Source organism: Pleurodeles waltl, chromosome 10 (genome assembly GCF_031143425.1).
Source record: "Pleurodeles waltl isolate 20211129_DDA chromosome 10, aPleWal1.hap1.20221129, whole genome shotgun sequence".
Taxonomy (NCBI): domain Eukaryota; kingdom Metazoa; phylum Chordata; class Amphibia; order Caudata; family Salamandridae; genus Pleurodeles; species Pleurodeles waltl.
This window is the reverse complement of record NC_090449.1, coordinates 54,878,353-54,905,733: the sequence shown is the minus strand read 5'-3', so window position 1 is coordinate 54,905,733 and position 27,381 is coordinate 54,878,353. Positions and strand designations below refer to the sequence as shown.

The following is a 27,381-nucleotide window of genomic DNA, read 5'->3' as shown; positions in this document are numbered from 1 at the left end:
CACATGAAATTAAAGGTGTGCCAACACTAGGACTGGCACACACTGCAGCGCTGGGCAGGACTTTTGCTACATACCTTGAAGGCTCAGAAGAGAGACAGCTGCAGGTTTGTACAGGGTGAGCACTTTAAATGCCGAAGGGAAGTGTGTACCTTTGAAACTCGCTGCTAATATTTGGAAAAAAAAGTTTTAGTACATACTTTTTGTCAAGAATTAGAATGACATGTGGGAGGTAGTTTGTCATGAAGGATAATCTCAAAACTGGAAAAAATGTTATTCGTCACTTTGTTTCCGAGTACATTATTGGTACCGTTTTATGACACGTGAAGGGTGTTGCTCCTGTATTTGATTGACTCAGACTCAAATTTTCCCCACAAAAACTCTTCCAGGTTTTACCTGGAAAAATCTGCATGGAAAAATATTCACACATTCCTCGTTTTGCAGGTCTAGGCGAGGTAAAACATTTCTTTTTACCATGCAGTAAAATCAGTTTCTCCTAGTAAACGTCATTCCGGCCTCACAAAACTCAGAAAGGGAACAGTAAAACCACCAGTAGGAAACACCTCAAGTCATGGAGTTGGTATAAAAGAAAATTCCCTATTTTGAACCAAAACTCTGATGAAAGTCTATTAGCAAATCCATTAAACCCAATCTTTCCTGGAATATTTTCCGTCGCCCATACATCTACTAATCCATCCAATCATCTTCTCACTCTTCTATGCATCAATGAAATCTCTCTTTCACCTTTCTATCCACCCATCCACCCCTCCATTCCACAATTAATTATATCACTCATCCATCCATCAATTCATCCGTCCGTCCATCTGCCCATCCATCTGTCCGTCTGTCTGAGTCCGCCCGCCCACCCGTCCATCCATCCATCTTTGCTGCTCTCTCTGTCCTTTTTACATGTTTTCTCATGATAGCTTTATTTGTCTCTTTCACTAAACATGGCTCGCTTCGCAACATGTGTCCCCACCACTCAGCCCTACTCTAGTATTCGCTTACAGAGCTTTTTATGAGGTTTTGTCTGCAGGCAAAAGGGGACTTTAAAATGCAACATTTTAGGTGGACCAAGCTTACCAAGCCATCTGGTTCAACAACCACTCCTCCATTTTAGCTGCCAAAGTCCCAGTAAATATCAGGGGGTCTATTCACAATGGTCCATTTACATGTAAGTAAATTTACATGTGTACATTTACTCTTCACCTTTAAAATAAATATCCTACTTTTGACTATTTACTATTTATGAGTGTAAATTTAATAGAAAGTGTAGACTTACATGTCTTTACCTGCGAACCATGGATGAAACTAATTTTTCACATGAACCGTTACTACTCCTAAATTTTCACCTGACGGTGGAATTCTCTAATGCCTGGACGGGGATTTCATTATTGTAAGGTATATGGAAATTTGAATTTTAGTTAAATTAAAAGTAGCAATATATCATTTTATTTTAACATTATTTCTGGTGGAGCTTTATTTTAAGTCTCTGCCTCTATTACTTTCCATAAAAGAGTGCTGCAGCATCAGTGGTTGGATGTGGGGTGCTGGACTTACCTTGGATCTCAGCTGGTGTTCGTTTAGTACTTTTTTGGGTCATTTTGGGGTGCAGAAACTTGAGAAGTGCTCTTTGTAAATAACCATGGGCTTACTCTTTTGGGGGTGGGGTGCCTCCCTAAACACCCCTTAGCTCTCCTCAAGCCACTCCTTACTTCTCCGTAACTGCACCATTTTGTTGTAAGAATTCCCAATTTTCCAGCCACTCTTCCAGTTCCTCCTACATTCACAACTAAGAGGTAAATGTCTATATGTAAGGATCTCCCCATGTAAATGAAAGGAGAGGTGGAGGTGGAGATTTCCACCCATAGGTTTGTGAAGTTGCATTTGAGTGAGTAGGACTAATGTAGTACTACCTTACATACTATACAATGCAGTTTGTGAATCAGCCCTTGAGTATTTGCCTGGGTTGCCTACCCTCCCGCAGTTCAGGACGAGAGCCAAACGCTCCTACAAAAAGGGTTTTTAGTTTCTCATAACTACATTTTAGCAAGAGGTGACATGAACTTAATAGAGATTGAAATATGACACATGTAAAGATGGTAAGGGCTTGTCAATGCCTTTTGAACTATGGCAATGCAACATTACTGTTGCCTTCTTTAGCAAGGATTAGCTTTTGTTTATTCAATTCGTACCCCCTACTGGCATAAGGTTTTTGTGTTTGAATAGGTGTGTGTAAAGCATCTTCCCTCCAAAGTAGTTAAATCATGAATTTAAAGGGAAACCTGGAGAAGAGAAAAGACATTTCACTTTGCCCCATCCTGCATTCTAAAATTAAAAAACAATAGACATTCTGGAACGTTGCTTTGTTTGAGATGTCTGCTTGGGTTTTGAGACCTTCAGTGACATCACTCATCGGATGGTCCAGTTAACATTTTCAAATAACTTTATGACGCAATAAAGGTAGTGTCTTGCTCATCACTATTGCATAGTTACAACTGGCCGCTGGAGGAGGGCTGAGTGCATGCAAAGTTTCAGGTTACCCCATGCACAAACATGGGGAGAGAGAGGAAGGACGGTGAGTGTGAAGGACCCTCCTCCATAGCCGAAAGATAAAAACCCAAAACACTGAAGTACAGGTCTTTAGATGGCAGTTTATCCCCAGGGTTTTTCCCTAAAAAAGACAAAATGAGGTGGCATTTGTTATCACAGGGTTTCTCCTCAATGTATTAAATGAAGGGCATCACTTTCTTTTTGTGGAATCTTTAAGGCTATTCTAAATATGTGTTCCTGGGCATGAACGATTCCCTTCACAGCTTATTCAGGAACAATTATGGTATCACAAATAAGGCTATAAGAAACTTCACCCAGAAAGATCAAAGACTTACTTTAGCTCACCCATCTGAAAACTGTAGCACCGGTGATATTCATTTCGCTGCTTGAGTTTGGTAAAGTCTTATGAACATGTCTATCACATTACTCTTTTTCACAATTGAAAGCAGTCCTCTACTCTACAACACACTTCTAATACCTACAAAAACATATGTTGACATCTTAACTTCATAAGAAGGATTTAGAAGCTAGGTCTCACTTCTTCTAGTGATCCCTAATTCAAATCCTCCCAAACACTTTATTGGATTCTCACAAGTGGAACTACATACAGACTCTACTTGCTGGTTGAACGACCATGCCCTATATACTGATCTTAAGGAATGTTTTAAGACTCCCTTTTTCCAGTTTCTTCTTAAAATAGCTTCGTCAATGATCGTAGGTGTAACTACTTTTCTATTATGTACTACACAGTCTTTAATGAAACTCACTATTTTATAATCCGATTCTTTCTCTGATCAATAATTTCCAATACTTTCTCCCATCAGGAATGTCTTCTAAAATGTGTCTCAGTGTTCTGTCTGGGTCTTGTGAACTAGTGTCCACTGACAGGATCTTTGTTAGTCCCCTTGGTCACTAATCCGTCTGAGATCAGCAAACCGCTATGTCTGTGATTTACTTTTAAATAAAAGAATTTGTAAAAAAAAAAAATGCAACCCATTTTCTTTAAAGGCAAATGTGATGAGTTAAAAAATACGAGTAGGCAGTGCTCCACCAGACCATCGTCTACTTTTGAAAAATGTTTTAGTCAGTGTTCACAAAAGACAAGGGGACTCTTGAGTACTTCTTTCCGTATAGGAGCTGGTAAAGGGTTAATGTTTTGTGACCAGAATTCGGTTCCAGGACATTAATACATAACAGTACAATTTGGTATCTGGAAGGGATGCCCTAAACATACGCCTACCAAATACATTTTGATGTTGGGTCACAAAGACAAACTGTGATTCTGTAACTTTTTACTGACTTACAATTTTAGGTTTGTATGTAAGAAAAGGCATGCCTTTGAAATAAAGGCATTGACTCCTAGATTCATTTAGGGATAAAATGAATGGATTGGCCGGCTATGAATGTTTAGGCTGAAAGTAACATGCTTTTATCCATAAATACAAAAAAGCAGAACCATACTGCTTCATACACTCTCTGCAGTCACCAAGAGGTAAAAGGCGACAACACCTAGATCGATTTCACCAGTCATTGAGGTCTATCACGCTAAGGCTCTTTGTGGCGGAAATGGGGACCATGGAGTGATAGAGAGCTAACAACGAAAGAGAATAGTTTCATGATGTAATTATTCAGTCTACCGCAAAGTACTCCAATCATTTCTGTATTCTTCGACATGGGGCTGAAGAGGGTAGGGGACATAGCTGTTTTAAAACCTCTTCTTTCCTGGATCAAGCCATGGTCAAATCTTGAGAACATGGATAAAGAGTATGCGATAACATGGATAAGCCATATAAAAATGTATTTCCAGGTTCAAGGGATGAAAAGCCGCTGGATTAAACCCCTATCTCCAAAAGGGGTCATTAGGGATATTGTACAATCAGCCATTTGGAATTACATGGCTGATAAGTCTCGTAGAAGCCTAAAACCTAATGGATTGACAGATGTATTCTTGAGCCAAAAACGTATGCCAGTGCTAGAACCCTATAAAGAATCTGTCATGGCATCTCAAGCTAGAACTTTACACATCAAGCTGAGACTGGATACCCTGATGGTCAGTGGGTTTCCGTAAATGGAAGCACAATCCATATCAAATAGCACTTTGGACTTTTTCTAAAGACAGGATTGAGCCCCCCACCACTTATCATTTGTCTGTGCACTGTACAAAAAGGCTTGAAGCATCTGGATCAACTTGCTATACTTTAACATAGTGTCAGACACTATTAAGTTGTATCCAGGATAATCCTTATGGACACCAGCCCCGTTATATTTTTACTCTAAGCAATTATTTATATGCTGTCTGGATCCAAGGGAGACGCCTGGGACTTTCACTTTGATCCTTGGCTTTTTTAATGCACTCTGTACATATCGATTGTCTTCATGTTTTTGTCACTGTCATATTTTTGTGCTATGATGCACTCAGTTTTTTTTAATATTGTTTATGTTTTTTCCTCACAATAAACTAATATAAAACATCAACGCATCACTCCTGATAACTAACTATCCATTATCAATCCTGACTGTGAAATGATTCTTGGGTTTCTTGCAGAATATAGTGGATAGAGGGCTAACTTGTATTCCTCAGAACCAAGTTGTGTAAACAGAAAAGAAATACATGGTTCTTGAAGGACAGGTCACTTTTTACCCAATATATCTTTACAATAGTGATCATATGAAATAGTTTCTTGCTGAGGCTACGTCTTGAATCTCAGAGAGGAAGCTCCTCTAGAATGAAGGCAGTTTCTGGTTTAGAAAGATTTAGATTTAGTGGAGAATGGCCAACCACTGTTACAGTTTAGAATGCATCATCATCGTACATGAACAATTCAGCTGATCCTAGGTTCAAATTACACAGTAATAGTGAAATAGACAATCCCTGATGAACTCCACAATCCACTTTTTTAAAGAAATGACTTAACTGGAGACTCCGATACTTTAGCAGTGATCCCTCAAAAGGGAGGATATCCAGACAAGTCATGAATCCATGGTTCCAAAGGTGCTCACCTATGCCGGGAACAGTTGGTGCTCGAATGGTGTCCCTTTGAAGAACAACTGTTTAAAAGTAAAAGTATAGTGTTCCATTTGCCCATTGTTACATTTTTACTTGTGCAACTATCTACCACACAAGTGAGTACTCAGTCACAGTTCAGAATTGAAGTTTCACAATTGGCAACATAACCCCTGGTTCACATCAGCAATAGATACCATGTGTACACTTCCTTTCTCATCCTATGTTCACTGCATCATTATTGTGCTTTGTGCATAAATTCTGCTAGGAATCTACATGACTTTGTTATTTTAAACTTTACGTATCATCTTCTGATGCAAAAACAGGGCATGGAAGTTAGTAAATGGCAATGGAGAAATCCATGACCACCTGTGTCCATGGATGGCTACCCTTCTATCACTAGCAAGCAGTCTTTTAGGGACATGCGTATAATGCACATCACCTTGTGTTGTGTTTCATTTAGAAGATCATCATCACATACCATTGCTATCACATGCATAACTTTGTCCCAGATGATTCCGCTACCCATCACTTGCAACTTTGCTGACTGACATAGGGCTGCTGCAACAAACAATAAGGTGACCTAAGAAATGCTTTAATTAATCTGAGTGGCTAGCAATTGCTTTATCTGCACCTATTCCATTATTTTTGCCACCTATGTCACTCAAGACAGAGCCCTGTCTTAAGCAAATTAGTGTTATTTTTGCCCCAACAGTAGCAGTCAACCCAAACTGCCAGGTTAGGTCCCCTCTAAACGACAACACAAGATACCCCAACCCATATAGATAGGTATCAGCAAGCTAACAAGAGTGCACTTATCAGTATTGGGAGCTGGATGTTTCTCAGTGTCACATGTGCTTAAAAATGTGTTGCAGAAATGCTGTTCAAATGTGAGTTTTGATGCCTTTCTCCAAAGTAGGTGTACAAGGATCATGGTCAATTGTAAGGACGTACTAGGTCCCTTCAACACCTCTTTTCCACAGTGACATATTGTGTTTCCCTGTAGTATGCCTATACTGACATTCCTGTAGGTCCTCAAACGTAATAGTTTGATCAAGAAAGCTTGACTTATCTGTGCTTCTGTTTCTGTGGTGAAGTCACTGATGCCCTAGATGACAAGTTAATCCTAAGGCATAACTTCAAAAATTTGAAATGAATCGACATATGTCTTGTATCCAGCAGGCATGAGGACAGCAGAAGAGCTCAAGTGGTAACCAACATGGAGAGTAGGCTGTGGAAGTTGTTTGCAGCTATTGTGCTCCTGCTTCTGGTGGGTTCTCAGCAATCAAGTGCCTCTGATTGCTTGTATAGCCATCCTCAGTCATACTTCTGCAATTCAGAAGAAGGTAAGTGCTCACAAAGTGTTTTTATAACCACCAGTTGAGCTGTAAGACAAATGTTTCTTATTGAACTGTAAAATGAAATGTGTGACTCCAGTTGTTGATGTTCATTGCCTATTAAGGTTCCTCCAGCCCTGCTCCACTATGAGCCCATGAGATGACTGGAGAAAGACATCAAATGGCTGCTGTAATATTAGTCTTTATCCATATCAATTTTGTTGATTTCCAAATATTTTATTAGTTTTTAGGGATAAGAATGAAAAGGGGAGGTAACAGAGAGGAGTAATGAACATTCATAATGAGGGAAATGCTTGTAGTCTATAAATACATCCATGAGTAGGACACAATATACTCAAATCGGTAAACAGATCTAAAGCACATATGTGGGTTATCAGGCATTAATGATTGTAGACCCTGGAAGAAAAAGACAAAGAAGACAAAATGAAACCCTGGAAAGATAGAGGGGTATGAGAAAGAAAAGGAAAGAAGAGAGTAATGTCAGTGGTAGTGCAATGGCAGTGATTTGGTGTTGGATGTTATTAACATTACTCAAAAAGAGAGGTGGAGAGGTGGCTTGGCAGATAGCCATAAGACTGGGAGTGGGAGAATGTTGTGTACTAAATCATGGAGGCTTAATTGTTTTTATATGTATCGGTCTAATTTATTCCATAACTTCTGTGATGTCTGGCAATTGAACTTGTTTTTATAAAGTGTATTGCCTGCACTTCTTATAAAGCAGGCCCACATCTACCAAGTGTGGTATGATAGGCTTTGGAATGATTTCCATTCACAAAGGATATTTTTGTAACTATCATTAGTAGGTGGTCAATGAGACTGATGTCTGTTGGATTTAATTTCAGGAAAGGTGTATGAGACCAAGGACCTAAAGTCACTGCGCAGATGTTAAGGGAAATCCAGATGTCGAAAATAGCTTTAATTGCCTTTTGAATCTTGTCCCAAATAGAACAAAGCTTTTTCGCAGTGGAATAGCATGTAGCTCAGGGTGCCTAGTGAGTATTAGCAGTTCCAACATTTGTATATGAGATTGTGTACGAAATTTTGTTTTTGTGGGTATAAGCTCAAATCTTTTTTCAAGATGTATTGTTTAGGGTTAAAGGGTGGAAATAGGGACACATTCTATCCATTGTTTTACAAGTGATTTTCTAGTTGGTGGTGGAGGAGTTTAGAGTTTAGAGTACATTGTGGCTGCCCCATGAGGCAAGTTGAATTGTTTGAAGAGACATGGAATCAGGTCAGATTTTTGTAGGGTAAAATTATTTTTCTGTACAACCTTTGATTTGAGGAAGTTGTAGAATTCAATGGTTCCTACATTGTGGGGCTTCTGTAGTTCCGCAAATGTTTTTGGGTAAGTTGATAGGCAAAGGTCTTTGAGAAATAAGATACTGTTTGATGACCAAGATGTCCATGATGGAGAAGTCCCTTCAATTTTAATTTTATGGTTGTTCCAAGTGGAAGCGTACTCTTAATTTTGGATTCCGTGTGGTAATGTTTTATGGAGTGTTTAAAGGGCTGAAATGGTGTCCATTAAACTGGTATGAGAGTGTTGTAATGCAAATGATTTCATGGATAACATTGAGATTAAGAAGTAATGTGTTAAGTATTTAAGCAGCAACACAATCAGTAATAAAGTGAAAACACAAGAAAAATCTGAAAGCAAATTAGGAAAAACAGAATACTTTTTAATGAAAATAAATATTTGGTCAGGAAAATGCTAACTTTCCAGCAGTAAACAAAACAAATGATGGACAGAATACTAAATCAATCAAACATTCAACCCCAGTCATTAATCTGGGTATAATCCATCCATGCTTTTGCTCACTGCACCACCCCAAGACCTCCTCCCTGGACCGGAAACAAGCATCCTGGGACTGGGTTCAAGGTATCACCCTTCATCAGCCAGGCTAGCTTGAATCCAGTGGCATAGTAAGCCCGGGACCCACGTCTGGGCATAGTCGGTGCACTTAGGGCAACACAAGGAAACAAACACAAATGATGAACGAAATGCGGAAACAATCAAATATTCACCCAAATTCACAGATCTGGGTTTAATCCATCAATTATTTTGCTCACCACGCCGCCCCAGTGTGGACCCAGACATATGCAAATCAGTCTTGACCCTGTTCCCCATGGAACAGTCCAGCCTGAACTGCCAGGCCAGGTCCTCCCTGGACCAGAAACAAGCACCCCAGGACTGGTTTCACCCTTCATCAGTCAGGCTAGCTTGAATCCAGTGGCATAATGAGCCCGGGACCCACGTCTGAGAATACTCAGAGTACTTGGGCAACAGAAGCAAACAAACACAAAAGAGGGATGGAATGCGAATCAATCAAACATTCACCCCCAGTCACAGATCTGGGTTTAATCTATCAGTTCTTATGCTCACCACGCCACCGCAGATTGGAACCAGCCATATGCAAATCAGTCTTGACCCTGTTCCTCATGGGAAAAGTCCAGCCCGAACTGCCAAGCCAGGTCCTCCCTGGACCGGAAACAAGCATCCTGGGACAGGTTTCAGTGTATCACCCTTCATCAACCAGGCTAGCTTGAATCCAGTGGCATAGTGAGCCAAGACTAATTTGCACATGGCTTGGTCCAAACTGGAATAGCATGGCAAGCAAAAAAACTGGTCGATTAAACCCAGATCTGTGACTGGCATTGAATGTTTGATTTGTTTCGCATTCTGCCCATCATCTGTTGTCTTTGCATTTTTTGTTTTAACTTTCTAAATATGGCATTTTCAAAATTATCAGCAAAAATCCGACTTCACTATTAGAATAAATTTTAAATTACCATTCATTTGCGCCTCAATATAATTTCTCTACCGGCTCCAAATCTGAAGTTAACACTTATTAAGTGTAATAAGGTGACCCGTTTTAGCCGATGGGAGAAATAGGCTTGCAACAGTGAAATACAACTTTAGGTTTTTGTCACTATCAGGACATGTAAAACGTAGGCACAGATGTCCTACTTTTTAAATGCCATGCACCTTGTCCAGTGAGCCTTTAGGGCCTACCTTAGGGTGACTTATAAGTATTAAAAAGGAAGGTTTAGTCCTGGCAAAAGATTTAAGTTGTGTTAGTGTGAAATGGGAGTTTACAACTGTTCTGCAAGCTGCAGTGGCAGGCTTGAGATATGTTTTGGGTGGCACAATGAGTGCTGCAGCCCGCTAAGAGCATTTGATTTAAAGACCCGTAGTACTATCTACTAGAGGCTTATAACTAAATTAAAGGTGCCAAAGAGGTGTAGTCCAACTCTACCTTAGGGTAAACAATATTCATAAATACTGAATAATATTGTTATCCTCTATTTACTTATGAAAGTAGTCAGGGTATGCAGTGTTTCAATGTGGTTTACTGTCTGACTTTATTTTCACAACACTTCTTCCTGAAGTCCGATACTCACTCACATAAAATCTACACCAATTTACACAACTGAACACATTTTGTGGAACCATGAAAATGTACTGAAATGATATACTAGTTTGCCTGTAAAGTGCCCCTTATACATGCTTGCAAAGACAAATTCGTAAAATATGGTGGGGGGCTTCAAATTCAGATATAGCAGCTGCAAAATGTATTAACCTTGACAAAGAATCCAAGTACTTGCAGGATTCATGAAGATATACAAGATATTGATACTCATATTTTCAGTAATTCTGAATGCTGATTGTGTTTACATGAGGCAAACGTAAAGATCTGCAGTGTGGTTGTGAGACTAAACATAAGAAAAGACTAAACAAAGCTCATTCATTGTACACCCAGACACCACCAGTCATTTCACAGGCCATTTCCATGTGAGCTTTTTATTAGAATGAATATTAAGAATTCTTTCTTGACCAAAGAAAGCATAGAAGTGTGATGCCAAAGTCAGCCTAAGTGCCTGTTGGGCATGGGTTTGGCATTCGCAGCTACAGCATGACCTCCTCCAATAATGGGAAGAATTTTAAGGTTCCATTATAAGTAAAGATAGTCTGCTGACTTTATCTTTTATACCCCACAGTGATAAGAGCCAAGTTTCTAAGAGAAGCTGAAATGAAGAACTCAGTGAATGGATACGAACTGCAGATAACAGAGGTAAATAAGTCTCCTGCCGCTCTTGTGTAGCAAGTAAAGTGAATCCGAAGATGTTGTTGTCAGGGCCTAACCTTGTAGGTAAAGAATGTGGGGAATTCAGATGCATCTCAGGCTACACAGCTGTCATTCATGGGTGAGGATGCCAGCCTAAGGACATCCAAAAAGAATAGGACCCTACACAGTACTATGGCCAGTAAGAGAGGTAATGTGTGCACAGAGGGACAGGAAGAAAGAAAGCAGCAATGGATTGCGACACCAATTAGAACGTTGGAATGTTGGACCCTCCATTGAAGACAATAGAGTGGTCCCGGCTTCTAATAGCTGGTGAAGCCAGGAGCTCCAACATTCCCATGTTGTTGTACACAGCCTCACAGAGCCCAAGACGATTTTAACCCCATTGGGCTCCTAGAGTCGTTTGTTTTGGTAGCTAGAACATTCTGCCCTCTAAATAGAACATTAAAGGCCTGTTCCCTTGTTAAAAGCCTCCCCTCTGGCTCAGCCTTTAATGCTGGAGAGGGCGTTTAATGGCCGGTAGCCCCCTACAGCAGGCTCTAAGGCTATAGTAAACAGTTAATTGAGACAAGTGATCTAAGTTCTAAAACAACTGCCTTTTAACATGCTGAGGGTTGATGACAGACTCTCAGGGAACAGTCACTGATTTCCAAACTACCAATAGCATTACCATGAACTATCAGTACCCTTGACAACATTTTGAGGGTAAAAACCCACTAAGAGACATACCGTTACTGCACCATACTAGATTGTTTTGTGCACCAGATGACAAGATGAGGAATAAAGTGTGGCCCATGGTCCAATCAGCTCATTTTACAGGACATTCCAGCACTGCTTAGGCTGTTTTAATCTGTCCGACTTTCTCCCGAAGGAGATTGCGAGAGCAAAAGCCGAGGTCTCAGTAAAATCTGTGCAAAACCTACGATTTAAAATGAGGTAGAAACACTGCTTATAATTGAATTTGAAGTTACCTTTCTGCTTGGAATAAGCCATAAGTGCAGAAACGTCTGCCAGCCTATAGTGCAAGTGGGCCACGGATCCTGGTGTCCTGGAATGAGAAGTGGGTGGGGCTGCACACAACTTACAGCAGTAGGACGGTGAATAACATGAGCGGGCAGAGGACTGCTGACAGGCTGCGGACACAATGCTATTGTGTGAATACTGATTAGATTCATGTGCAGTGCGGATTCGATGGTGGAAGAGGTAAATTCAACAGAGCCTGGAAGGATGCTGTCTTCTTATCCGGTGGAAACTGTATTCAATCTGCACCTAGGCTCATTGTAGCAGGGAGCATCAACTCTTATTGCAAATCCATATGTACTTGACAAAGTGTGCTCGCCTTTTTGTAGGTTGGTTGGCGGTGAGGTCCATGAACAAATAATCTCTATGTAAACAAATCCCCAATAGGTCAAAACATGTACTGACTTTCTGGTTACAAGTGCCACAAGCTTATTTTGCTTTAAATTATCTTAAAGTTCCTGGCATTACACTAAAACTGATCCCTAGTGTCTCCCTCTTGTTTGAAAATTTTCATTTATATATTTTTAATGCTTTGTGTTACTTCTCACATAACATTGTCTACATTTGGTGATCAAGTAAATCAAAACATGTTGACCCGATACACAAATGTAAATTTGTCGATAAACATAAGTTTACCTTTTTCTTCCAGCCAGGAAACCACAGATTCCTCTGAAGACATAAATGTATTTATGATTTGCCAGAAGTTCAGAGAAACTTGCACTTGTAATTGCCACTCAGTAGGGTGGGAAGGAGTGTTTTAAAGAGTGTTTCATTTGTAGTTGGGAGCACCACCAAACATGGACATCTGTAGGCAATCCCAAAATGCACTCTGACTGCTTTCCATCATGGAAATGGTTGGAGATTTACTCCAGCCAAGAGCTTCAGTAACTTGCCTCCGAAGATTGGAAGAGCAAAGATCAGCCCCATATATGTTGGGGGTGGAGGAGCTGTGGTTTCTAACAAGGGGATACGTGGATTGCAAAGGCACTGAGACCTACATTCCACTTGTGCTGACTTCCTCAGAACACCACAGATGGGGAATAAGACTGCATGCTTCAAGCCACCTGACATTCCCAGTAATGCATCAGGAAACCTCAGCGTGGCTCAGCTTCCCAGACCTACTATTTGAAGCAATTGTGAATACCAAAACGTAGTAAATCTATACTCAAATGTAGAGGTATATCTACAAGTCCATATTTACAACTTTTTGTGTATTGTGTAGACTGTAATGTTAAAGCCCATCACTTAAGGGAGTCACATATTCACATGCTTTAAAATATAGTTATTGCAAATTACTTCAAAGGTATCAAAACCAAGAAAAATCTGTTGATGTTGCTCAGCTTCTTTTTAGAAAAATAGGGTGTCTTGCTGAGGCTGGGGATCCAAAATGTCCTGTCCACGGTACAGTAATGTACCAACAGCTAAGCTGTATTATATTTGACGTGTTTTGACCTTCACAAGTTGCACTCTGTTGAGGTCTTCATCAGGCCTTCAATCTATACATCACAGTGGGTTTCATAGACATCTGTTTCAAATGGTGTGAGGATCCCCGGTTGTCTGGCACCAGGTTTCAATCTGGCACTTGTAGTATTTGGTCTGCTCCTGTACATTTTCTATTTGACCAAATCTGTTTGATGTCTTGCTGATCCATGTGCTTCTTATTCCTTGATTGTTGCACGTGGTTTGTTCTTGTGCTGCTACATCATTAGGGTGATGATTTGTTTTCTTTCACAAAAGACATATGACCAGAGATAATGGAGGTGAAGATGGAAAGCATAATCTGGGGCTGTTGTCTTCTTGTGTGCGGTTAGATATCAGAATCCGAATTTATACAAGAAATTGATTTTTGTTCATGTTGTTTTCCAGGTTTTTAAAGGTAGCTATTGGTCTACAGGTACTAGTATCCGCATTAAATTTTCCACTGGGGCAGCCATCGACCTTCGTGCTGATCCTGGCGATTTCGTATTAACAGGTAAGCCCTTTATTTGCCCTTTATTTGCTTATTTCAGTCATGCCTATGGTCAAATTGTCATGTTGTTTATGCACATTCAGTTGCTCAGCAATTAATGCATAAAAACATATATTAAGTGTCAAATTGTACTTTTATACTCCAACAATGAAGCACGTGACTCGAAGAGGAACAGGAATTGTGTAGGTTGAATGAACCGGTAAAAATCCAGAACCCTCTTCTTCTTTCTCTTGATCACCACAAACCGAGGCCAGAAAACATTCAGATTGTGCACCTGAATTTCTGAGATTTGCCCAGTGGCTTTAGGTAATGGAAATAATGTGATTTGTCCCGCAATAATACCTTTTTAATCTAATCTGGAGTTGCCTAGGCCCACAACATCAGATTCCACAACTGGCATAGATGGGTCAATGTATTTGTGGTCTGATTCTTGTGCCAAGAGCAGTCCAATACCAGTTTGTATAGTGTGAACTATTTTACAAACATCGTCCGTGTCTGGAAAATCAATTGTGCTGGGTCAATATTGCAACTATTGCTGCGGCATGCACCCGAGGAGTCAAGAAAAGAATCCAGCATAAGCTGTTCTGTCTTGTGCACTGTTTCGGAAGAGGGTTTACCTATTTCTTAAATTTGATTGCTGTTCACGTTTCTATTTGACTTCTACGGTCTGGCTCTGTTTTTTAGTGAGGATTGTGTGGGTTAAGAACATGCATCGCTCCCACTTATGGGCCTTAAACTCTGGAACACTCTATGTATGTTCGCTTCATAACCTTTCTCTTTCATTGACTGACCTGTTCTCTGTTGGGTATGACCTTTTTTGCCTTTGTGATGGTTATTTTCTGGTGTTCATTATTCGTGCTCTTCGGAAAGGGACACAGCAGATTACATAGAGGACTATCTACAAGCAGAAATTGTTCTCTCTACTCTGACTGCTCCACAACTGTGATGTATTTGGCCAAAAAGTTCGATATTTCTTCTCGACAATCCTTCTCCATCCTTTTTGATTTCCTCAGGACTCCTTTTACTTTCTCAATATAGAATCTGAATTTTGAGAGGAGATACATTTTAGGAATAGCCAAGCCTTAATTATTTCCCTTGAAAGAGTGAAGGAGTGAATGATTAGAGATATGTCTGATAGAACAAAATTAACAGATGCTCTTGCAGAAAGATCAGAAAAGGATCTGCTCATACACATTTTTACATTGTTGCTAGGTGCATGGTGGAGAATCGAAGGGAGCTAGAACAATCTGTTCCTGGTGTAAAGAAGATCTTTGTTATTGAGTGCTCAGTGAATGATACATAGCACCCTGAAAATAGATTGTCTCTGTATTGTCTGCCAATGAAGTGATAGAAAATTATGTTTTCTGGGTTTACAAGCGGGGACATTGACTAAACTTCTAGCAGCTGTTTTCTGAACAATCTACAGTTGGTTGCCTACGTAACCAGGAAGGCTTTGGAATAAGGAGATGCCATTGTCCAGACAGAAGAAACCAGTGCCTTCACCACTGTTTTACAGGATGATAACAGTAGAAGGGAAAGAAACATTCTCAGCATATTGAGAACATAGAAGCCTGTAGCAGCGTGTGCCTTAACGATGTGGACAACAAAGGTAAATTTGTGATAAAAAAACACCCAGGTTCTGGCAGGCTGGCTGGGACAGGGACAGCACCCAGTTGCAGGGACCAGCAGCTAGACAACCAGAAAATATGTTGCCTGACAAAGATCAGTACCTCTGTATTCTTCTATTACATTGTAGGCAATTTAATGGATACAGTTTGTGACTTTAGACATACAGCTGCAGAGGATGGAATGTTTTGTGGCGAAGACTCCTGTAATAGAGACGATGATCTGTAAATGCGTGGCATAGGATGTGGTGTTGAATTGGTGAGATGTTATCAGCTTGGCTTGTGGAACCACATAGATACTAAATGATGAGCCCCGTTGCACTCCACAATATATATTACAATCTTGTGACTGGATAGGAGGGAAGAAGCTTACTGGCATGTCACTTAGAAAAGATTGATCCCAAATTAGGGCTTGCTTACCGATACCTCTGTGAGTTTGTATAGAAAAGCAGTGTGGGAGACAGTTTCAAAGGTTATGGATAGATCTAGTAAGACCAGGGGAGCAGCTCCCCTCCAGTCCAGGATGCCTCTGATATCGTCTCACAGCCAGCAAGGTATTCTTGATGTCATGCGCAGGCTTAATGCCTGACTGCGATCTATCCAAAAGATTATTGTTCTCAAGCAATGCAGATAGGCGGGAGTTCCCTGCCTTCTTCATGACTTTAACCTGCATGGGAAGCAGTGAGATGGGTCTAAATTAGACAGTAAAGTAGGACCAGCAGTAGTTGTTTATCACTTTTGTCCAGGAGTCAGGAACAGTAACAGTGGCAATGGATGAGTTGCATAATGTGTAAGCCTGTGACAGATATGATAGAAGAATAGATGAAGAATTTTAGGGGGCATGAATCCAGTGGAGAACCAGATTTAGCCCACATCTTGGTGACAAGCACCCAAAGGCCTCTGCATGGTGAGTATAGTATGCATGTATTTGTCCAGGGTGGCTATATAAGAATGTGTTTTCATTTGGTCTCCCTTCTACCCCAGATGAAATGCAAGATTTCGTTGAATGATCTTGCAAATGCTCTCAGCAGTGTTCTACAACTAATAGCAACACTGTAAAGTTTCAGGGTAAATATTGCATTATTTAAACTAACTAAGCATATATCCTGTGGAGAACTGACAGGGATCCTGGCATTGACTACCTCTTTGTCTCTCTGGCAATTAAGTCAGTAGGATCTCAAAAAGATAATTCAGACAGGCCCACAAACAGAATGGTTAGGTGAGACAATCATGAATTTATTGGAAAAAAACAATGCATGATAAAATACTAAACAGATAAAAAAAGGACTTTTCATTGTTTTTCTTTGGCCCTTTTACACAGAGCCACCGACTCCTCCAAGTTCAGCACCTTCCATCTCGCTTTGAAGAGCTGTGTATAAGCTAAAATCAATGAAACAGATTATTCTCTTTTTTAAAATTCTGCTTTAATCATAGATTTATTAGAATGCTAGAGGGATGCTGCAAATGATAACTATATGTGTTCTCTCCTATGTTTTAACACCATACCATTTTGCCTACAAATACCAGTACTGTGGGTGCACACTTTTGCAACTCAGAGTAATAGAATATGGCTTGGACCTCAAAATGTAACTTGTGCTTTTTTATTAATCAATACTTTGGTAGAGTTTTTATTTGAAAATACAGTACCTATAGTTTTACTGAGATCTCTATATTAAGTTATTCATTAAGATTTCACTGAACCCTGATGGTGGAGTCAGGCATCTTCTTTTCCTCTAGTGAACATGGTTTATTATTGCCCATTGGACCACTTGACATCTTTTTAGAAGATAGACAAATCTAATCTTGCAGAGTATTGTAATTTTGCACATAGACATATTTACTGAGTATGTAAAGTATGGCTGAATTCATCTATGAAAGGGGTTTATAATGAAACCCTATTCTGTCCACCCACCAGCACTAAGAAGAACTCCTTTACCTATTGCAAACGGATTTATTTTTATACCTTGTTTATTTTTATAGGAGTCCAAATTGATATGTTTACTGCTGGTCTGTTGACAATATCCTTAGTTTTTTAAAATTTTATTTTTATTGAGCAGAAATGAATAAGGTTTACAATAATTAGTGAAAAAAACACTTTTGACAAAGGAGCAATGCAGCACGTAAAACTATTAGACTTTCCCATCTCAATTCAACACTGATATTCTGGTGATCTCAAAAGGTGCAAATACACTTTAGCAAAGTCAGAATACATACTTCATGTCCAATTTTCTTTTGTACAGCATACAGCAGAAGCCATGGATAAACAAATAAAATGAGATCCCAAACATTAAATAGCAGAGGTCTAGTAAAGTGGGCATATGCTAAAGTGAACATGTGCTAGATTTCATATACAAAACCTTGCAGTAGCTCACAATGTGACATTAGACTTCCCCATGTCAACAGAAAGCGAGTCTCCTGATGGGCTCAGGTTGTGGAAATTTACTTTACCAAAATCAAAGTGCATAGGTCCAGTACAATTTCCTTTTTTTTTTAACAACATTCACAGAAAGAAGGATAAAACAGGATCCCTGACATTAAATACCCGAGATCTGATAAAGTGAACATATGCTAAGGTGAACACACACATACCAAAGTCAGCAAGACCCAGACAGAACCATTAGATTTCCCCTCCTCAATACAAAACTAGTCTCTTGGTGGATTCAACTTGTGAAAATTCACTTTAACAAGAGCGAGAAGTGACTAGAGATGAAACATCGATCCAATCATCGTAAGGTGGAACCCTATCTGAACACCAGAGTGTAAAGTCTGATGCAATGAACAATAATACCTATCATCGCTCACATAAAGTGAACATGCGTTGAAGGCAAACATAATAAAGATTGGAGATGGCCCCATTCACGTAAAAATTTGAAATTAATAATAAATTACTTCCCTACATATCCTACTATTACCCGCAGCTGATCCGGATTCCCAGTTTACATGTGGAGCATGGCATTCCTACAATCAATTAACTGATAAAACACTGACGCCCATGTTGAATACCGGGGTCCCCATACTTGCATGTGAATTAGAGGGCATATCTCAAATAGATGTCTTTTTTACACACTGTCTTACATTTGGAAGGAAACAATGTAGAGAAAGACAAGGGGCAAGAACACTTGTTCTTCTATTCTGTGTTCCCCCAAGTCTCCCTATAAAAATGGTACCTCACTTGTGTGGGTAGGCCTAATGCCCGCGACAGGAAACGCAACATGGACACATCATATTGTTACATTGACAACTGACGTGTTTTTTGGAAAGTGCCTAGCTGTGGATTTTGGTCTCTAGCTCAGCCAGCACTTAGGAAAACCTACCAAACCTGTGCAGTTTTTAAAACTAGACAACTAGGGGAACCGGGAATGGGGTAACTTGTGGGGCTCTCACCAGGTTCGGTTACCTAGAATCCTTTGCAAACCTCAAAATGTGGCAAAAACAATATTTCCTCAAATTTCAATGATAGAAAGTTCTGGAATCTGATAGGAGCCACAACTTTCCTTTGACTTAGCATTCCCCCAAGTCTCCCGATGAAAATGGCACTACACTTGTGTGGGTAGGCCTAGTGCCTGCGACAGGAAATTCCCCAAAACACAACATGGACACATCACAATTTCCCAATGAAAACTGACCTGTTTTTTGCAATGTGCCAAGCTGTGGATTTTGGCCTCTAGCTCATCCGGCACCTAGGAAAACATAGCAAACCTTGACATTTCTGAAAACTAGACACATAGGGGAACCCAGGATGGGATAACTTGTGGCGTTCTCACCAGGTTCTGTTACCTTAGCAAACCTCAAAATCTGGCAAAAAACACTTTTTCCTCACATTTCAGTGCTGCAAAGTTCTGGAATCTGAGGGGAGCCACAAACTTTCTTCTACCCAGCATTCCGCCAGGTCTCCCGATAAAAATGGTACCTCACTTGTGTGGGTAGGCCTAGTGCCCGCAATAGGAAATGCCACAAAACACTATGTGGACCCATCAAAATTATCAAAATCAAAACTACCTGTTTTTTCCAGGGGGGGGGGGTTCACCTGCGTTTTTGGTCCTGAGCTCAGCAGCTATCTAGAGAAACCTACCAAACCCAGACATTTCTGAAAACTAGACACCCGTGGGTGTGACTTGCGTGGATCCCCCAGTGTTTTCTTACCCAGAATCCTCAGCAAACCTCAAATTTAGCTAAAACAATCTCATTTTTCCCACATTCCTATGTGGGATCACCGCAGCAGCACAAATTTCCACCCACCCAATGTTCCCCTCAGTCTCCCGATAAAAGTGATACCTCACTTGTATAGGTGGGCCAAGTGCCTGTGACAGGGAAGAGCCAAAAACATGTTGAAATTAAGGGTGAACCAAAGTGGGTCCAAAAGGGCAGTTTGAATAAAAAAACGTCTTTAGGCTGACAAGTGGGTCAGAAATGTTTCCGGTATAGGTGCGACAATGGTGGGTGGTAGGAATTTTGTGGATTCCTGCAGATTCCAGAAGGTTTGAACACAAAAATCTGGGGAAAATGTGTGATTTCAAGCAAAGTTGGAGGTTTGCAGGGCATCGTGATTAGGAAAATGGTGTGGGGTGCATGTGAAGCACACCACCCTGGACACACCCAGATGTTTAGTTTTCAGATGTGTCTAGGTCTCGTAGATTTTTCTACAATGCAGCGTCCCAAAGTCCAAAAAATGCAGCCCTCACCATTCCAAGTGGGACGATTTTGAGAGTTAGAAAAGCTCTCATGGCCCAAATGTAAAACTAAATCCCAAAATAATTAAATGTCCTCTTGCTTGCTGTGTGATAAGATGCTTTGGTGTGTGGGGGTAGAGCTGAAAGAGTGTTACCCCCTTCAGTTGGAGTGGGAGCATAACCATGCCTCTAATGGTTAGCAGCCACCACCCCACTATTTTTATGTTTTTTTATTCCCTGTCATCTAATAGGCTTTCCGTCCCATCATAGAGTGGAACAGGGGTAATTGCCACACATGCCCAGCAGTGGGCAGAACAACTTTGTCCCCATTTATTTGGGGTGGGGGTATGGCCATAACCCCACCCTCTTTTAAAAAAAAAAAAATCTTCCCTTGGCTCTGGTGAGCTTTCTGCCCCTTGGGGGCTGATCAGCCTAATTAAAATAGCCGATCTTCCCCCCTTTGGGGCAGAATTGGCCTAAAATAATTGTTCCCCGAGGGGAGCGACCCTTGCCTAAGGGGTCACTCTCCTTGCGTGAAATTGGCACCAAACAAAATCCTGGCATCTAGTGGTATCTGCTCCACTCAGGGGCAGATTGTCCTAAGAAAAATAGGCTGATTGGCCCCCAAGGGGGGCAGAAATGGGATAAATAAATTTTTCCCCAAGGGGAGCGACGTTTTTGTAAGGGGTTGCACCCCTTGCATGAAACTGACGTAAAAATAAAATCCCTGGTGTCTGGTAGTGTCTGCCCCCTTTGGGGGCAGATTGGCCTTAGAAAAATAGGCCGATCTCCCCCCAATGGGGACAGAAATGGCCTAAAAACAATTTGCCCCCAGGGGACTGACCCTTGCCTAAGGTGTCACTGCCCACATGTAAAAAAACAAAAGCAAATTAACCCTGATTTCTAGTGGGTTCTTCGCCCCCTGGGTGCAGATCGTCCTAATCAAAATAGACCGATCTGCCCCCAGGGAAGGCAGAAAAAGCCTAATAATAAATTGCCCCCCTGGGGAGCGGTCCTTGCCGAAGGAGCCGCTCCCCTTATATATAAATAAACAAAAACAAATCAAAACACAAAATCCTTGGTGTCTGGTGGGCATTTCTGCAGCCCGATCGCTTCACAATCAGGCTGCCGAAATGGTCAAAGTGACATGAAAGAAAAGGCCTCTTCCTGCCCCCACTCCCTGATCGAAAGACAAAATGCTTTGCATTTCTCTTCCGATCGGGCGACCTCTGATGAAGTCAGCACACATTTGCGTGCTGACGTCATCAGACGTCACTGGGAGGGGGGTGGAAGGGGATACGATTCCCCTTTGATTCCTGCCTATGGGAGGGGGTGGGAGGCTCATGGGGGGAGCGCTAGTGCTCCCCCCATAAGCCAGGTCCAGGATGCAACAGTTATGTCCTTGGCGCCTCAGCGCCGCAGCCCAGGAAGTAACCGTTACATCCGTGGAGTATAAGGGGTAAGAAATGTATAGCCCGATGAAATGTGATTTGAGCGATATAATTGTATCAGTTGGGCACTCAAATCCTGTAGTTGCTTATATCTGTTTTTTTTAAAAATTTTGGGATCTTAATAAAAACTGGAAGCTGAGTTCCAACATCCTGCGTCGTTGCATCTAAAACGAACTAAACAGTCATCCCTTCATTAGCCAATGCTCTTGCCAGCATCTCTGGGAAAGCTGCCTCCTAATAAGTTTGAATATGGGGAAGGGCCAGCCCACCTTGTGCGATATCAAGTTGAAGTGCTGAATACTTATCCATAGTTGCTTTCCGATTCCACACAAACTGTTGAAATACTGTATCAAGATCGCTAAAATAGCTCTTGTTGATTTAAATGGGAATATTTAAGAATATGAACAATAGTGGTGGGAGAATGGACATTTTAATAAGGGCCACCCTTCCAATCAGTGTCAAGGGGAGGAGTATCCATCTGTCAAGAACCCCTTTATCTTGACAATATCCTTAGTTATAAGGATTATTTTAACGGTTTGGTAAACCCTGGCGCTATAAGGTCTGTGATATATGGAAATCTGAGGTGCACGCTTGTCTGCCTCCTCAGCCTTTCAACACAATGATAACAATAATAATGAAACAACTGTTTAAAATACGTCTATCAGAATTGATTTATATAAACTGTGATAAAGTGACAGAAGGTTTCTAGACTGTTGTTTAAAATCTAAGTGTTGCCTTCTCCAAGGTGCTCATATAGATAGATAATTCAATGTGTTCCTGAATAATGTATTTAGAGTCATTAATAATACAGAGAAAGGAACATGTTAAATCGCAAATGTTTTGTTGGTGTGTACTAGTAAAAGAAATTCTAATTAATTATTTTGAAATTATTGGCAGGATTGCACCTGCAAAAGAAAATCACTGATAACTCTATGCACCAATGATATATACCCTCTAGCTGCTGGCCAGTCTAGTTTGACTAGTGTGCAGGTGAGAGAGGTCATACCAGAAGAGGAGGGAGCAGCACTTTTTGCTATGTCAGTTGCAATGCCTCTCATTCTTTCTCTTTGTCTCTGTATCCCGTTGACACTTCATCTGTGGAACACGCTCCTATTTCTGTCTTTTTTTACTTGGTCGCCCCACCTTTCTATCACTTGCACTTGCTCTCTCCCTCACACACTCTCTTTGTCTCTAGTAAGCTCCTTACCTCCCTCTATTTATTTCACTCTCTCCACCTCTCATTTAGTTGTCTTTTTCCATGTTTTCACTCCTGCATTTTCTTGCACAGTCAGCCTGCCACAAGGCTTTGGAAACATCCCATTCCTTCCCAACCATTCATGACTGGACAAAGGATACTTGATTGCAATTTCTGAGATTCACAACCTCATGCCAGATTTTCTTGCAAATCAGGAGACTAGATTAAATATTTCAACCGAAATGCAGATTTGAAGCCTCTTACTAAGAAATGGGCATGCCTGGGTTCTGGCTAGTTGCTTGGGCTGCCCAGACACTGAGAATGTTCCCATAATAATTGCTGACCAGAAGACCACACAGTCTTTGAAAATAGAGGTAAACTACAACTGTAAGTTCAAATGTCAAGTTATCCTCTTGTATGTGAGAGCTCCTTTATACCCATACTGTGTAGGAGTTCAGAGCCATCCAATGGAACACAGCCCCGGATTGATCCAAAATTGGTCCCACCTGGAGTGGGAAACACTGGAGAGAATTCAGATTACTCTAATTGCACATAGAACAAATTCTTACATTCAACAGATGGTACCATAAGCTTTTTTTTCTTTTCACTAATTTTCAGGATCTGGGTCTCCCGATCTGCAAGTGTCTGGATGCAGTATGGTCAAGCCCTGGAGTGAGCTGACAACCAAGCAGGCCATGGGCATCCGGGGGGCCTATAAAGATGGATGCAGCTGTGAAGTGAGTGTGAATAATCTGATGGCCTCATCAAGTCTACGGTCTTATATCAGGGAAAAAAAATACAGACACTGTAAAAGGGAGATGGATACATAGACAGACAATGTAACCCATCTGCTCACATTTGCATGTGTAAATGTGCTGCTACATAAGGGCTTATATTCCTCCAAGGCAGTAATTTTGCTATACATATACGCAGCTGAAATGTGTACATCCAATTTCCATACCGATTCAGTAGTAGACTGGGCATCAATAAGCTCCTGGTGGCTGTATTTCCTCCTGATGAAGAATTTTTACCACTGCACATACGTTTATCAAGCCTTTGGCTGGGAACAATATAAATAACAATTAGTGAAAAGTATCAAAGATAAATAATTTGAACAAAATGTGTAGTTTAATTTAGACTGTGAATCTAAAAACACTGGTGTAGAAATTCTATCAAAAAATTAAGATGTACTGGACACACCACTCTGATTCTTCCTAGAAAAGTAGATCGTAATTGATTTTAAAATATTTATGCCACTAAATTATAAATATATATCGTGACATAATCATTGCTGATGTTTGTTTGAAGCAACACAGTAAACATCTATTTTCTTTCCTTCTCCTGTATCAGATCATCTCCTCTTTTCCAAAGCCCGGTGAATCCAAGGACCAGCATTGCAAACTTGATGACGACAGTGCTAACCAGGTGGCAAACCAGGCCTGCATTCCGAAGGGTGGCATCTGCAGCTGGCAGACTATTAACTAGTGCCACTAGTGCCAGGTTCTCAAGAGAATGTCACTTGTGATGATCCCAAAGCGGAACAGAAACCCATTCCAATTGATTGTTTGGAGGCAAATGATGAGTAGGAAAAATCCCTTAAAAGCCTGCATAATGCATGAGGATGAACACTTCCCTTGTGGGCACTAAGGGCCTGATTTATGAAATGTTAGCACCACCCTTACGTCATTTTTTGACACAAAAGTAGCACAGACTTACTAATATAATTATATTTTGTAGGTTTGCACCACTTTTGCATCAAACAATGAGGTAAAGGCGGCGCTAACTTTTCATAAATCAGGCCCTAAGCCCTGTGGCAACAGCTGGGATGGCAAATACTGACAATATTACATTTTTACTGATAGAACGGCTGATTTTCTAACATTTGTAGTCGTGAGTGAAGGGGCTAAAAGATAATGAATCAATGATTTGCTTCTACTCCTGCAATCCCAAGGGGCCTGATTACGACCTTGGCGGATGGAATACTCCATCAGAAATGACGATATCCTGCCCGCCGTTTTACAAGTTCCATAGAATATAGTGAAACTTGTAATATGTTGAACGGGAGATGTGTCATGTGTGTAATGGAGTATCCCATCTTCCAAGGTGACAATCAGGCCCAAAGTGTTGATTTACTGTTAACCACGAACATCATCCCAGAAATGCACTATTATCCAGGTACCTTCATTGGACCCTCTATTCATGAGCAACCACAGGTTGAGATATCTACTGTACTTCATCCGATATATGCACTATTATACATGGCCATCTAGGCATGAGCAACAACCATTTGGCATCAGTCCTACACTTCATCTGAGATATGCACTATTATCTACAACCATCTATGTATCAGCAACGACCATTTGGCATCAGTACTGTACTTCATCCAAATGTGCACTATTATCCAGTTACCATTTGACCCTCTATGCAGCAGCAACCACTAGCCGGCATCAGTAGTGTACTTTATGTGAGATATATATACTATTTTCCAGTTATGCTTATTAGGGCCTTTACGAAGAAGTAACCATTAGGTGGCATTAATACGTCACTTCATCTATGATTCTCACTATCATCCAGTATCCTCCGTTGAACTCCACTCATAGGCATCCACCCGCTTGCTTCAAAATATTAATGATTGATTAAACTATTAGTTAAACTAGCCTGTCCCAATACCGGTAATACATACTTCAGTCTCCTCTTATTCATCCTTATCAATCTGTATTCAACCCCTATACTCACTATCTGAAAGCACTTCAAAGGCCAGAGATGGTGGTGAGGTAATCCTCACCTGCCTAACTGAGCTCTTGGTTTCATTAGCAGTGGTGAGCAATGTGGTTCTCCTTAGTAGGCTGCATGATGTACTTAGCACCTTGTCAATGGGACAGTCTTGGTTCATGTCCTATGGGCACCATGTCCATTTCGACCATTTCACATATCCTGCCACACGCCAATCCAGCACCAAATGCTCGCTTTAGTTCCCCTTTACTATTTTAATGTTGGCATTGATCTTTCTACCTATATGCAAGATTTGGCTGTATGTATCAACATATTGTTACTTAGACCCAATCATATGTACTGTTTATGAAACATGAAAGTCCATTCCTTAGTTAAAAAAATGATGGTGCTACCTGTTACCTACTTAACTAGTACTTCTGACTAGTTCCAGTATCTTGATTTGAAGTAGCTGGGAACCTCTATGCACCATACAAACATCAGCTAAGTGGCATGACAAATTAAGAACATTTAATAAAATAGCTGTTGCTGCAGTGTCAGTTATTGTAACCATGAAACAGGTGTGTAAAATATGTTTGTGTAACTCATGAAATTCCAGTAACTTTGCAGTATACAAAAGATGCATGATTATGGCAATTACCCTAGTGCAAAACTTTGCATACTGTTTAGCCGGAGAGGAAAGTTGGGGAAGACAATGGGGATTATTACAACTTTGGAGGAGGTGTTAATCCGTCCCAAATGTGACGGATATACCACCAGCCGTATTACGAGTTCCATAGGATATAATGGACTCGTAATACGGCTGGTGGTATATCCGTCACTTTACCGTCACTTTTGGGATGGGTTAACACCTCCTCCAAAGTTGTAATAACCCCCAATGTGTTCTGCGGAATCAATTCCACCAGAAAATGTATTGCAGGAGGCATTTTTAAATCAAACCCGTCTTCTTCTCATATGAAAACTAGCATATAACAAGTGTTTTTCTCTTATTAAGAGATATGCCTTCTCATTAAATTTTCACTTGAGACACCCTGAAGTGCATTTTCAACTAATGCTTGTAATTTCTTATATTTTTCCCCCATCGGTGAATAATGTTTACTCAGTTTCACAAACCCCTTGTGTGACCTTGCCCAGGAATGCCAGTAAACTACTGTATTTATATGAAAACCTGCCTAGAGCTCTGCAAACTATGTTAAAAATCTCCTTCCCCTCGTGTAATTCAGTCTTCTTCAAAAATGTGGACATCGATCAAACAAGCATTGCTTCTTCACTTGGCCTACAACACTAAGGGGACCAGCACACGATACACATGTAGCGGCCATTTCAGTTCCTCTATAAGAAAAAGTTATTTTATTATAGACATATCCCAAGAGATTGCGTCTGATGTTTATATGCATAAACAAGTTTAGCTTAAAAAGTTATTGCTCGTTTTATTTGTTTTGGTTTTTTATCTCATGTATTACTTAGCTTCTGTAAATACAATCCAAAGTGGTCCTCCAGCCTCCTTTTAATGTGTCTAATGGCTGCATTCAGGACAGTTGTATGCATGATAGTTGTTCGGTTTTCCACTTATGCCATCCAGAAACTCTCACTCCAATTGTCTCTCCATCTTGCCAGTTTATTATGATTCGTACATAAGTATGAGTTTCTGAATTATTATTTGCATCCAACAATTAATACATCTGAATGGGTTTCAATAAAAATATATCCCTTGCCTCTGA

The 27,381-nt window shown here is 40.6% G+C and overlaps 1 protein-coding gene across 1 annotated transcript; it reads left to right on the top strand.

Annotated features, from left to right (window-relative positions):
- Nucleotides 1-27,381, top strand: LOC138261019 (metalloproteinase inhibitor 1-like). The gene is made up of 6 exons (XM_069209624.1): nt 1-115; nt 6,737-6,900; nt 10,915-10,988; nt 13,887-13,992; nt 23,549-23,667; nt 24,281-27,381. Exons 2-6 carry the CDS (start codon nt 6,774-6,776, stop codon nt 24,413-24,415), a joined length of 561 nt encoding a protein of 186 aa, XP_069065725.1. The 5' UTR covers nt 1-115; nt 6,737-6,773; the 3' UTR covers nt 24,416-27,381.

Excerpts from the sequence above, each read along its gene's own strand:
- LOC138261019 (XM_069209624.1), top strand. The coding sequence starts at position 6,774 with ATGGAGAGTAGGCTGTGGAAGTTGTTTGCAGCTATTGTGCTCCTGCTT. Across the intron at positions 13,993-23,548 it reads TGGCGATTTCGTATTAACAG|GATCTGGGTCTCCCGATCTG; the intron begins GTAAGCCCTTTA and ends ACTAATTTTCAG. Across the intron at positions 23,668-24,280 it reads AAGATGGATGCAGCTGTGAA|ATCATCTCCTCTTTTCCAAA; the intron begins GTGAGTGTGAAT and ends CTCCTGTATCAG.